The 13439-nt window shown below is 51.5% G+C and overlaps 3 protein-coding genes across 3 annotated transcripts; 1 reads left to right on the top strand and 2 right to left on the bottom strand.

Annotated features, from left to right (window-relative positions):
- Nucleotides 1–1014: 1014 nt before the first annotated feature.
- Nucleotides 1015–3163, bottom strand: EMWEY_00019980 (hypothetical protein, conserved; the record flags this gene model as incomplete). Its single annotated transcript, XM_013480313.1, has 3 exons — nt 1015–2138; nt 2298–2843; nt 3127–3163. The coding sequence occupies 3 exons, from the start codon at nt 3161–3163 to the stop codon at nt 1015–1017; spliced, it is 1707 nt and encodes a 568-aa protein (XP_013335767.1).
- Nucleotides 3164–4925: 1762 nt separating this feature from the next.
- EMWEY_00019970 (hypothetical protein) lies at nt 4926–5753 on the bottom strand (the record flags this gene model as incomplete). Its single annotated transcript, XM_013480312.1, has 1 exon — nt 4926–5753. One exon carries the CDS (start codon nt 5751–5753, stop codon nt 4926–4928), a length of 828 nt encoding a protein of 275 aa, XP_013335766.1.
- A 5029-nt stretch (nt 5754–10782) lies between these two features.
- Nucleotides 10783–13405, top strand: EMWEY_00019960 (hypothetical protein, conserved; the record flags this gene model as incomplete). Its single annotated transcript, XM_013480311.1, has 5 exons — nt 10783–10881; nt 11105–11545; nt 12124–12300; nt 12666–12786; nt 13334–13405. Coding segments are annotated over 5 exons (910 nt in total), but the record flags the coding sequence as incomplete, so codon positions are not given.
- Between the last annotated feature and the right edge of the window lie 34 nt (nt 13406–13439).

Here is a 13439-nt window from a genome sequence, read left to right as displayed (position 1 = left end):
TTAACGAAAGCCAGGGCCGTCAAGCACGGCTGCTGCCCCGGGGTGTTCGAACACCGTGGAATGCAACTACACAAAAAAGTCAACTAGCCCCTCCATCTCTTTCTTTCCCTGCAACTGTGGCATGCATTCACCAACAGTCTCCCCCAACAGCCTCAGCAACACCTTCCTTTGCTGCGGCTGGCTTGAGAGCAGACCACAAGGAGATCTCCTTTGCACTTAGGACAAATGGCAGTGCAAAAGCTGCGCTGTGATCACGCAAAAAGACAGACAAAATGCCCCACCACAAAGAAAAAATCGGCTGCTGCCCGCGCTTCCGCTTTCGTCGTCGCTGCCTTTGCTGCTGCTGCTGTTGCTCCTGTATGCGCTGCCGATATTGCTGTGGCTGTTGACATTGGTGCCTTCACCGCAGCTGTTTCTGATGCTTTTCCTGGCCTGCAAAAGTCAACAGCGGATTCCAATGCAACAGCAAGGATTCTGATGAGAGAGAGAGAGAGAGAGAGCGCAGGATCAGCTTCAGCTTGCGAGCTCAGGCAGTTAAAGGTTTCGGCTAAGTAGCTAGCTAGCCAGCTATCTAGCCAAGCAGCTTGTTACATAGCTAGCTAGCCAACCCGTTAGGTAGCTAGGTAGTTTTTAGCCTCCCCACCAGCCTCCCCAGAACAGATAGAAAAGGGGAGTCGAGGCAGGGCATGTCTCTGTCGCAGGTGTTGGTTTGTTTGGAATTCCTCTGATAATGCGGCATGTCTCTGTCGCAGGTGTTTAGGGTTGGTCAATTTGTTGCTTCTTCAAGGAAACAACAAGCCAGAAAGCGAATGAAGAAAGAGCGTTCGAGGCAAAACATAGGAGGGGAGACCGACAAATCCTGCGGCGGTAACAAAGAAACAAGAAACGTAAATGAAACAAAAACGGGGAAGCAAGTCTAACTACAGGAAGACAGACAGAAGAAAACAAAGAAACCAAGAAAACGATGACAACAAAATAGGAGGCAGCCGTCCAAATTCCAATATCCATTTAGCATCAAGCCTTAAAGAAGCTCCCCTGCTGGGGCATTTGTTGAATCGCGTAAACCTGTATTGAATTGGTGGCCCTCCTCGAGAGGATTTCTCCACCCGAGGCGCCCAGAGGGGCCCCTTTGGGGCCTCCGCTTGAGGCCCCGTACCTCAGGGCGCTCGCATAGAGTCCATATTTCTTTAAGAGTGCAAAAAAGAGATTATCGACTGCTGTGGAGCGGCTTTGGTGTGCCAGGAGACAGAAGGGAAAACACAACTGGTCCTCTTCCAGCGGGCTTGAGTCCCCAGGGAGGTTCCCTGCGGGCCCTCCTGGAAGCCCATATTGGGGCTCTGCTAGGTGCCCCTGTCTCGAGGCTAACCCCTCTGGCAGCCCTGGAGGAAAGTGCTTTAATGGCCTCGGGGCAGCGTTGTCAACTACGTTGTTGTCTCTTTTGCTGTTAGAAAACAAGAAAGCAAGTGTCTGTACAAACGGCTCTACCAGCTCCCTCAGCCACAACACATCCGCAGCTACGACCAATAAATTCTGTAGCGGAGGGGCCCTTGATGGGCCCCAGGCAACGCACTGGTCGGGGCAGAACCAGTCAAGGGCCTCCACTGCAACCCGCACCCGATGCCCTGGGGGCCCCTCTCTGCTTCCTGCTAGGGGACCCCCGCCGGGTCCGTGACGGGCCCCCACCGCTGAGGCCCCCCCAGAAGGCCCGTTTTGCACTGAAATATCCTGTGTATTATTTGAAAGATCAACAAGCTCGGCAAAATGTCCGTTGAGTTTTACTGCCGCGCGGAGGCCCCCGAGGCAGTAGTCCAAGTCAGTAAGCAACACTCTGCAACCGCACCGTGAGGGTCTCGGGAGAGTCCTGGAGGCTCCCGAGTATGGTACCTTCTCCATGATTTCTGGGCTCCCTTGGGCTTTCTTTGTAACTAACGCTGTGAGCGCAGCAGCAACCCCCAACCCAACAAGGCCTTTTCCTGCCCCCAACTCGATGAAGAGGGGGAGGGAATCCTCAGGAATATCCCCTTGTGGGCCCCCTGAATGCTCCCATGATGGGTGTACCTTCAGGGTTTTGAATAGAGATTCCAGCTTCTCCTCTACATATTGAGTCAGGACAACTGCCGCGTCCCAGACGGAGCAACCTGTGGAGAAACGGCAATTCCAAAGGTTGTTGTACGGTTGAATGCAGAATACTGTCTATCGGTGGATGTATTTGTTCATTTGGTCACAAAACTCTTGCGGTGTATTTCCAGACAATAGGGCTGGAGAGACAGCTACAGTGAAGGAAAACAACTCCTTACCAGTGTCACCGTTGCACTGCTCCTCAGGGGGCCTCCAGGGTCCCCCTGTTGGCAGCAGCACTGGGAGACCCCCCACGGAGAAGTCGCCGTCAAAGTTAAAGTTAAAACAACGCCAAGGAAGAGCCAACAGAGGCCTGGAGGTGGGGGCCTCCGAAGGAACCCGCGGTTCCTGACACTCCTCCGACTGTACCTTCCATTGCCTTGCGAGTAGCCCTCCCGTGGGGTTCTCAGTTGATTCCTCATGGGCCCGTACACAGGATTCGGGGGGGCCCTCAAGGGGACACTCACGGAGCTGCTCTCCAAAGGCCCCCCTGTCGAGATCGGTAGGAACCCGAGGAGGCCCCTCAGGGGCCCCTCCAGGAAATTCGGCGGAAACTTCAAAAGGTCCGTCAGCGCTCTCCTGTGAGGGATCCTTGAGGACCTCCGCCATGGAGAGGTTGCGTTTGGTGGCCCTCTGTGGGGGGATCTGCATGAGGATGGAGAGGTGACCCTGGACAGTGGCAAGGTCATATGCTGGGGGCCCGTTGTTGTAGAAGTGTCCGGTTTCTACAAGATATAAATGCAAATTAAACACGTCAACTCAAAGACAACCCGTCCGAGACCCTCTCTACACACTGAAACCGAGCAACAATAACTAGAGCCCCCCAAAAGACAGGGGAGATGGCCTTCTCTGTGCCTACCTGTGGGTTTAAAACGACATAATAAAGGCTGAAAGCTTTAACTACTCATTGGAGTTGCCTCTGCATCTACTTATTCTTTTGTATAGAACTCTAGGCACCTGACGCCCCCACAGGGAGAGAAGGACCCTAGCAGCACCCGAGCAGCATACCCTGCACAGTCGAGGATGCTGCGTTCTTCCTAGTCATTTTCCACTTCATTTCCGTAATACGTTGTAATACTCTGTAATAAAACTTAAGAACACTTCCTTAACCTCAGTTGTAACACGAATTAAACCCCTAACTCTGCTGCCACCACCTGCTGCTTTATCAGCCTACACTACGCGGTATAGCTGTGTTTGCTGTGTGGCCCGTGGTTTCTTTCCAGCTGCCCTCTAACCCAACCATTAGCATCCCTTAATATTAGTTAACTTGTGTAAAGTAGTGGTATACAATTATTAGGGTGAAAGGGAGAAAATGAGAAAAAATAAGCAGTTTCTGGGGGGACCGTCAGAACAGAAAAGATCGACCATCCCACGATCCGACCCAGCACATACAAATAAAATGGCATTTCACCTTTGAAAGTACCATATACAGAAGACTCAGCGGGAATCCGCCGCCAACCCTAAACCGAAAACCCTAAACCATACAGCCTGCCTTAGGGCAAACCTGGCCCACCCTCAGGTGAAGACAGCAACCAAAAAAAGCCCCTAGGGATCAGATGCTGCGAGCGACAGGTAGCGCAGCCCCCAGTGTCTATACAGCCCAGAATACGACCACGAGATCACCTCCTAGACTTACTTGCTGCTGCAAGCAGACGCAAACCATCAAGCAACCGAGCTCTATTGCTCGTACACCGCAACACGCGAGCGCAGCACCTCCCAAGGCAACCAAAACCAAACACGCCAGACAAGGTAGAATATAAGAATCTGATGTATATATGCACACATATTCATAGGCACAGATGCGCACTCACGGATAGATACATTCCATGTCTGATGGTAATCCAACGGATAACGTAAAACGTAAGCCTCCTCTAGGGGCTCAGCAGCGACTGACGCAGCCAACTGCAGACGCAGCCTCATAACGATGTGCTGTAAACCATAAACTCTAGACCCCAAACCCTCGTAACACTCTTTGTATGTGGTGCGAAGGTGAATGTCGCGGCTTCTCGGAGTAGCAATGAGGGCTTCGTGTTTAGGGTTCCCAGCGGCGTTGAAGGCAGCCGCAAAGCGAAGGCCACATACCAACCCCCAAACCCTAGACCTTCAATAATCCTACAAGATTGTCCAACGGACTTTCTGAGGAAACAAGCAAGCAGTGTGCTATCTTGTGGCTGGCTGTTGCTGCTGCTCCTGTTGCTACAGTCGCTGAGCATGTAGCTTGTAGGAAGAGGACTGCGAACGTTGGGGGAATAAAACAACGCAAAAGAAACGAAAAGCAAGCCGCAGCACAACCAGAGGTGCATAGCCCAACTTCAGCAGCCGAGGAGTGAGGGCAGACAGCCAGAGTGAATAACAGCAACAACTTGACTCTGTGGCAGCACTCCAATAGCAATGTGTAACAGACGAAAACTCCTGCTTGAGCAAAATAGCAGCAGAACCAAGGCAGGAGCATTTCAAGGGGGAGACAGGAGACAGTCAACAGAGCCACCAACGGAAAGGCAGGAAGCAAATATGAGAAACAAAATCGCAATACCATAGACCCCAAAACTACAGCAATGCATCCTCTCGGAATTAAGGCCTCTTACGCAAAGGCAGTCTGCCTTGTGAGCAGCAGAAGTGTCTGAATGTATACTAAAACCCATGTATATGGCTCTACGTCGTGTTCGAAAACTCATTGAGTTGTGTATACAACTCATTGGGGTGTATATACAACTCATTTGGGTGTAAATACAGCTCGTCCAAATAAAAGGTCGTGTGGATACAGTGCACTGAGTTGTCCATACAGATGCATCAGGTGTCTATGCAGTTTACCAGGGATACTTCCTGTTCCCGTTGTCGTTGTTCATTTGAATTTGCACTTTAGAACTTCTCTCCACGTTTCCCATCTCCACTTGATGGCTGAGCTTAAGGTTAGTGGGTCTGCCCTCTTGCCGCAGGCTTCTGGCCTGTGGGTCCCCCGGGAAGGAGGCCCCTGGAGGAGCAGGCAGGGGGATAGGAGGGTAAGGAGGCCCGGAAAATGCTGCTGTTCCTGCTGTCCTGAGATAATTCGTTGGTGGTGATGGTGTCGCTGCAGGAGAGGCGCGAGCCAGAAGCGGCAGCAACAGCTGCAACCCCAGCAGTGAGCGAACCGGCGGAATCGGCGAAACTAGAGCTCTCGGCTTCGAAGGGACCAGCGAGTTTGAGGACATTCCCCCAGCAGAAGCATCAGCAGAAGAGATAGCTTTATTGGGCTCTTTGTGGCGGCCTTGCAGCTGAGCGGAGTCCCCGGGGATGGTGCGATGCGCACTTGTGTGCAGCAGCAGCCCACCCAACTGCTGCTGCTGAAGAGTTTGAGCCTGCAGATTGGCAGAGGAATGGACGACACAGGGTTTGAGTGCAGAACCCTGGGCTTCCTCAGGTGTACGTGCCGCCGATATGGCACGCCGTAGCAGTAAAGCTGCGAGGTAGAAGAACGTCAAGGCGCCGATGTACTTGAGGCCGTCACCTCGCCTCCTCCTCCTAAGCAACGGGGAAGGAAGCGCAGAGTCTTCTTGGATGTGTTGCTGAGCTAGCTGCTGGGTTGTAAGCTGAGGTGTCGCGGAACTGAAAGCCTGAAGTGTGGGAGCAGCCGCTGCAGCGGCCAACGGCGATGTCATGGTGACTTCTTCCGCGCCTTCATGTGGCGCATTCAATGAAACAAACAAATCAAATCAAATTTAAAGAAAAATTCAAATTTCTCGGTGAGGATTGCCTGCGGTTTCCTCCAGAGAACCCCAATGGACGCGCACGACGGTGCACACATATGAAAAGTGGCAATACGCCGGTTTGCATGGCACCCTTGCACGTTTTCTAATGGATTCCCTTTTAAAGAAATGAACTTCAACTAAAACAACAACTAAACAAGACCCACGGAATTAAAACGCCACCCCTGGATCGAAGACGGGCTCAATGCAACGCCTGCACGCGCTGCCTTCTTTGGGGCCCCCAACCCACTGCCTGCAGCGCCCGTGCGGTGCAGTCACATTACGAATATTCCCTTTCTTCCGGTTGTGGCAATCAAGGAATACGTATATTTTAACAACTTTCACAGTGTCAACTGCGATACGTGTGCGTGTGGGGAGAATCCACCCGCGTCCGGTGTCATTGCTGCTGGTGAGCTCGTTCGCCTGTGGCAGATGCCACTGCCCATGTTTCAGTGTGCAAAAGGAAACTTTCGTTAGAGGAGCGAACTGTCAGCTTGTCTCACGTGTTAGATGAAGTGGGAGTGGTGTTTCTTCACGCGTTACTGCGGTGCATCGTGTGTTGCGCCACCCCAGGGTTCGTGCATGCAGCAGAGGGGTCCTGACAGGTTGGCAGGAGGTTGTGCCTTGTACCTGCCTTGCAGAGAGATTTGGAAGAATCTATGCCGCAACTCATTTCTAGCCACTTCCTCTCCCCACTATTTGCTCACTACTGCGGTGCTGTGTGCACCCGCCAGCCCGTGAGGAAGAGAAATGGCGGAGTCTGTATAAAATTGCCAGAGGGGCCACATGTCGGTCTTCGCATACGGCTTGAACGAAAACAGAATCCTTCACCGTTTGTTTTTGTACAGTGCCAGTACAGCCAGCACAGAAGGCTTGCGTCCGCCTGCAGGCACGTGGGGCATTTTTAGGGACGCTTGTATGAAGCATTAAGCATCACTACAGCTCGCCACCAACCTTTGATAAGGCAGAGAAATGCGACTTCAAGAAAGGATGGAGCTAATTTCGTAGATCTCTCCATGTATTTTTGCGCGCCTTTCCTTTGGGGTAGCTCTACTCAGTTGCTCCACTTATCTCGCAGTTATGCTCATGCTGTCTCAGGTCCCTCTGCTGCTCTCTCATGCGCCTCCTGTTATATTTAAAGTGCTCTTACTTGAAGTAATTTGACTCCAGTACAGCTCACACCAGACCTCGGGTACGATTGAAGGCTTTTGTTTCACTTGTTTGCGCTGTAGGATACACGGGAGCAGCTGCAAGCAACGATCCTCACCTCCACAACAACTCCGCCTGGGGCACAGCAGTGAGTACCTAAGCTTTTGCTAGGGAATATGTTTGTCGGCAGGCATACATACATGCCTGCATGCATAATTTTTGAACTATACTAAAATATTATTCACGTCCACGTCCACGTCCACTGCTCCTGCAAAACTGTTAATATATGAGGCGGGGAGACCACAGCGAGAAGGAACCTCGTAGAGTTGAAGCCAATGCAGCTTCTGTACTACACACAGCAAATGTGTTTTGCACGGCAACAAGAATCTGTGAAGAATGCCGAAGCCATTGGCAACCTCCCTCCCATGCATGAGTGTTGCCGTGTTGTAAGAGAGGTGGAATAGTTTCATGCCTCTCTGGAGCTGTATTTCCGTCTCCGACTCGCACTAGCAGCTGTACGCTTGCTATTGATATCTGCTTTATTAGAAGAGGAAAGATCACATTGGTGGCTACATCTAAGCAACGGCACTACCTTTTTGGAGCACAACGAGGACAATAAAACCTTCCGGGATGGTCTGTGGTGTGGCGAAGTTTTCAGGTCGGAAGGGGAAGACGCTATGACAGATGTGAACAATATCGGCCACCGGAGCTATGCGCAGAACGCTATGTCGCCATTACACAACGGAAGCCTAATGGGCTTCCGTTCAGTAATGGCGGCGTCCGACGCACTTTAACGTTCTTTATCAAAGGTCCACAGACCGACTGCTTCCAAGGGAAGGGCAATGAAAATGCCGACCTTGCAACGGAAACGGTGTCTTGACGCATAAAAGCCGGCTGTATTGCTGCATGGGCTGTACCAAGGTGTGTTGCAACACTTTCATTGGCCACCTCGCCTTTCTCAATTCCGGGCACTTGTCTCGCTGCATCCGAGCCGCCTAAGGGATGGAAAGGGAGGTAAGCGGCTTTTGTCGAGCATTTGGCTTAAGCAAAATAAGTGCATTGCAGCTCGCCTGAGTCTTTGAGCACGCTCGCGGATCTGTGCTACACATAGCCCTTTTTCAGTCGGGCACTTGTAGGGGAGGACCTAGCAGGACATAAAGCATAAATCGTATTGCTTTTGTTAATTGTGCGGCGGGCGGTCTCTGCCCAATGCCCAAGGAAGTCAATGGAAGGGAGCTACTGCACTTAAGACTTGAAATAAGCTCGCCGTAGGGAGAGGAGGGAAAGTAGATTGCAACGACAATTAGTTGGCACCCCAGAGCATATAGATTTGGCCCTCGTCAGTGGAGAAACAGCTGCGATTACGGGATATTTAAAAGAAACGCCAATCTTAAGCTGCAGTGTACACCCACACGGTTGGAGTAGCTACCGCCTCATTAAAGACAGTCTCCAAGTGTTTATGGGGGACTCTTTCTCACAGAAGGTCCTCAAATCCTCATTCGTGGTGCCGAGTTCCTGGCCACTGAACGTAATATTCTCGGCTTTTGTTAGCTCTGCAACCTGTTACTCTATTGCTGACGGTCTCAGGCTCCCCCGTTTGTGGCCACAAATTGGGGAGCCTGAAACACTTGCAACGGCACTGTTGATTCCTTCTGAGAAGACTTCAGGCTGTTTCGGTGATTCCGTAAAATTTTTGTGAACATCATCGGCGTGAAACTTGGTGGTTAGGCACTTCAAGTCTTGCTGCGCGAACACGAAGTGCTGGGTGCAGCGAAAGCAGCTAAGAGCACAGCTGAGCAGCCAAAACGCGAAATACCAAACAAATTTAGCCATACTCAGACCAAAGGCTGGAACACTTCAGCGTGTGCTGTTTGTGCGAAAGGCGGGGGTCCAGCCGTAGAACAATCCGTCCGATGCGCCTCTCTCTGAACATGGTACATGAAACCTGACTCATAGATGGTAGGCAATCGGCATGCACGAATAAGTTTACAACAATACAATGTCCGTGGCTACTGTCTATAAGCCTTTTGTACATGCATGTGGGGCCATCTTGCAGCTTGCAGCACGGTGCGCTGGAACTCATGGCTGGCCTCTGCCCCTCCCGTAACTCCAGACATGTGGGCTGGTTGACGCAGAAAGACTGGATACCGAAATATGAAATAATCTGCTCTTACAGAACACTTGTATAAAGCACGGTGCTTTCATTGAAGCTCGCAATACTCCTTGAGTAGGATCGATAGGACCAAGGCCTCTCGCTGCATTACCCAGACACGGGAGCTCCACGTAACCTAGCCGAAGGGAAAGGGAGGAGTCGGATCGGTGCACAGAAAAGAAGAAAGTGAGAAGAAGAATAATCATCGCCGCATAAATGTATGGAGGAGCTCCAGCCGAAAAACCAGGGTAGAGTCTCTATGCAGCCAGGTACAAACGGCAAACCGAGTTTAAAACGGTTGTACAAAGCATGTGAAAACACTGTATCTAGAGAACAAATGCAATTTGGTGTGGAGGAAAGCGCTGAAACAGTTCACAAGCAACTAGAGACACCCTGTCGAACGCCAATTTTGAATACAAATTCAAAGACGCTTAGGCTGCCATCAACATAGTTGAAGCCTTCGTACTACGAAGATGTGATAGGATAACTCATTTTGATGTTCTCTGTTCTTCTATAGCGCAAATCGAGCTAGAACAAGAGTGGCCACCGTCGAGTGTGTAGTGCAGGTGGGCTCTCCAGCGAGGGTCTGGCGGCCTATTCCCCGAAGAACACAATACACTGAGTAATAGTATTTAATAAGGGACATTTAGATCATAATTGTGGCCAACTTGGTTGCTAGGGCCCACTGCCCTTAGGGATTGGGGCTGGCTGGCCCGGTGAGGCTCGGCCCCTAAGGGGGTCAGGCTCCAGTGAGTTCCTTCTCTCCTCTAACAACAACTATTTGGGAGCTGGATTTTGGGTTCAAGTGTGTCGTTTGGTAACTTACGGTGTTTTAGAGGGAATTCACTAACTTCGGCGATAGATATTGAGTGTGCACCTAAGTAGTGGTGTACGGGTTATCACGTAGCAACAGCCGTGCGCGAGAGCTGTTCACTACGGAGTGCCGACAGCGCCTCAGACCCACTGTGTTCCGGCAGCCCAGATAATCGCTATGTTTTGCAGTAGAGCAAATGAAGGCTCCATCTATGCAACGAGACCTCATATGATCCCACTTTAAGATGGGTAATTCCTAAGATATAGTGAGCTTCGCTCTTGCGTCTGCATTTCCGACGCTAGTCACCCAGTTGGCCGCCCTCTTTGCTGCTACGCGGACGGAAACTTGCTCACTGCAACTCTGTGGACAACCAATTCATTGAAAGCAGGCTGCACACATTCTTTTTGAGTTTCACCTTTATATCTTAGCATGGGCTTTTCTCGCGCTCCCGGCCTTTTGTCGCGCAGGGCATTTCCGATACGTGTGCTGCTTCTGCAGCGTCCTAGACATTCCACGGTCTACGGCAGTTATTTGCCAGCTTTTATTACCGACAATCTCTAGGTACCTTCATTCAGTTCCCCTCTGCGGCGAGGAAGGCTGCGCAGCAGCAACACCTGCTGCTGGTGGTGTTGCTGCTGCTGCAGCCGGTGCTGGTCTGGTTGTGTGGCAACAGTGCTCTCCTCATTTCCCTTCGTCAAGGCACGGGGATTCAGGTGACAGATTAAGTGGGGCAAGAGAACGTTATTCCCAGATGCGGCAGTTGCCGCTGCTGCTGTCCAAATCTCAACTCCAGCGGCAGCCAGGAGAGCCGCAATCGATATATAGAAATGCCAGGTGATAAACATTCCTCTGCGCCGTCCACCTCACTGCAAAAGGCAGATTCGAGAGGTGCAATTCCAGTAGAAGCGACTCATGATGAGCCTTCCGTAAGCAACTGCCGCACATAGGCTGCTTCTAGCGCTGCTGCTACAGCAGCTGCTTCTGTTGGCGAAGGTAGCCAGGGATTACGGGGACTACACTACATCAACAGGACACAATGTTGGGGAGTAGACGTATGCCTTCCCGCCTGAATTGCGATTGTCGGTGGGGGAGCGGCAGCTACTGGTGCTGAGTAGACCGGATGTGACACTATGCGTGGTATATCTGCAGAGTTCTCCGTGGTGGTCTTTTGGGCTAATTTCCGCTGCTGCGGCTGCCGCTGCTGCAGTGACCGGAGGGAGTGCGACAAATGCAGGAACATCTCCTGAAGAGGCATCTGGCGATGACGCCCCAGGTGCAGCAGGAGCAGCCGAAGGAGCAGCTGAATCAGAAGGGGAGGCAGCACAAGCAACAGAAGACGATGGGGGGGGTGGCACTGTGCGGTTTCATCCGGAGGCCACACAGGGGGGTAAGGGGACGGGGAGGCGACGGCGGATGCAAGAGGACGCAGTTGCCAATATGGGCTTTGTGGAGCTCGTTGAGAATCTGTTGCTGACGCATGACAGCAGCAACAGAAGGGGATTTAGGAGCAGCAGCATAGGAAGCATCGTGACGGAGGTTAGTAGTGAGCCGGACAGCGACGCCGATTCAGGATACCTGCGCGCTGAGCAGGTCAGTTGACCCCCCAGCATAACAATTGCCTTCATTGCCAGCGAGCAGACACCCTTTCGTTCTTATTCAGCAGCCCTCCACGCAGCTCAGCTAAGGAACGGAAGAGCACACTGAAACAGCTAACAACATTTTCAGCATTCACGGGAACGCTCGTGTGCTGCTTAAAAATGTTTTCTCGACAAGCAAGGTGCTGAGAAGCATTTGAAAGGCGGTCCCTTGACTCGTAGTGAAAGTAACGATTCGGCGGGGACGCCGGCTGTCCCGCCATCCACTGGCGCGTGCTGTGTTGCTTGGAACATTGGACCACATCACACGCTATGCAGGAATAGCTTCCTGGTGTCACCAATTCCGCCCTTGGACTGAGTTGAGCATATCTGCATTTGCATTTTTTCCCCCAAGAAGCTGAATCCCTTTCTTGGCATACATACCTTCTAGTCCTTGTACCTGTCTACCTCGTGCCGTCCATCATAAGCCCCCGTTCTGTCCCCAAGTATGTCTGTACACTGCACCGCATTGAATTTGAGGCCCGTGCGAGGCTTGAATGCGGAGCTATAGGTGAACCTGCATCCATTGCGCAGGGTGGAGAGGAAGAGATCGGCTGGGAGTGGGAGGCGGAGGAGATTTCCGCTTTTGCTTTGCAAATCCACGCGAAGATGCGCCAACAGTTGGAGCAGGAGGCTGCATTTGTGGAAATAGGCTTTAAGAGCGGCATCGCCCTCATGACCGGGGCACTTGCCATTGAGGATGACACGAAAGTACGCCCACGCACAGTGTGCTTCAGCGCAGCCTCCTATATCCCTTGTTTGTGTAGCAACTCGGCTCACACCCGTCCCCTGCAGACGATATGGGACCGTCAAATTTGTCCTGTCCAAAACTTAATGTTTTAGGCACACATAAATGGATTTTGTGTCAACTGGTCCTGTCACACTTAGCGTCACCACCTCGCCTTACCAGTGTTGGAACATCTAAACAAAAGAGTGGCTTTCCACGAAGACCACTGGAAACTCCACGAAGGCCCTTGGGGGCCTTTGGACTCTTTCTCTCGTCATCAGATCGGGAGCTTCTGATTGCTGATGATACAAATTGTGGGGCCTAAGATGTGTATGGTTGCTGTGTTCAGATGCAGTTACACGAGGGTCGTCTTGCTGGCTTGGGTTTGACGCCCTTGGATGATGAGACAGAGACAAACGTGGAGAGGATGGACCTTGGCATGCTGCTGACCCTCACACCAGATAACTACGGTGAGCCACAAGTATTCCTTTTCGGGCGTGTGCATCTATTTCCGTCTGCATCTCCGCTTGCCTTTATTCCATTCCTTTGAATCATGCGCTCACAAGTGGCAGTTCATTCCACGTGTACCTATGGCTCCGTTTGTTTCATCCAACGGAATTGTTGCTTGCTACACAGCTTCAGTGTGGCGTTTTGTTCCTATAATCCGTGTTCCTAGTCTGTTCTAGCTGAACTCGGTAGCCTGCTTTTATGTTCTTTTCGCCGGCCTCCTGATAACGCGCCCCAGCCGGCCAATCCTTTACTGAGTGCGACGTGTACCCGTTTGTAGTGGATATCACTATTCTTGTGTATCTGTGGTTCGTGCTCTTGTGCTTTACGTGATACTGTGTCGGGTTTCCACTCGCTGGCTTTGCTCTATACAGTAGATTGTCCAGGAAATGCCTCATTTCGCATTTTAAACTGTGTCATCTGGCCTCGCCCCTTGTTTGTCTCCACAGGTCTTTCAGTTTCATGTATTATCTTCGGGTAGCTTTTTTTGTTGTGCTTGCATCTGTACAGAACAGTGGCGTGACTTCTCGGCTCCGCCTCAGCCCGTGCTGAGGTTCCAGTCAAATAATCGCCAGCCCAACAGTATGTCACTTACATATATATATATATTATATAT

This window comes from Eimeria maxima, genomic scaffold, assembly GCF_000499605.1.
Source record: "Eimeria maxima Weybridge genomic scaffold, Emw_scaff180, whole genome shotgun sequence".
Lineage (NCBI taxonomy): Eukaryota > Apicomplexa > Conoidasida > Eucoccidiorida > Eimeriidae > Eimeria > Eimeria maxima.
The sequence above is the reverse complement of the archived record's forward strand: the minus strand, read 5'-3'. Positions and strand labels throughout refer to the sequence as shown.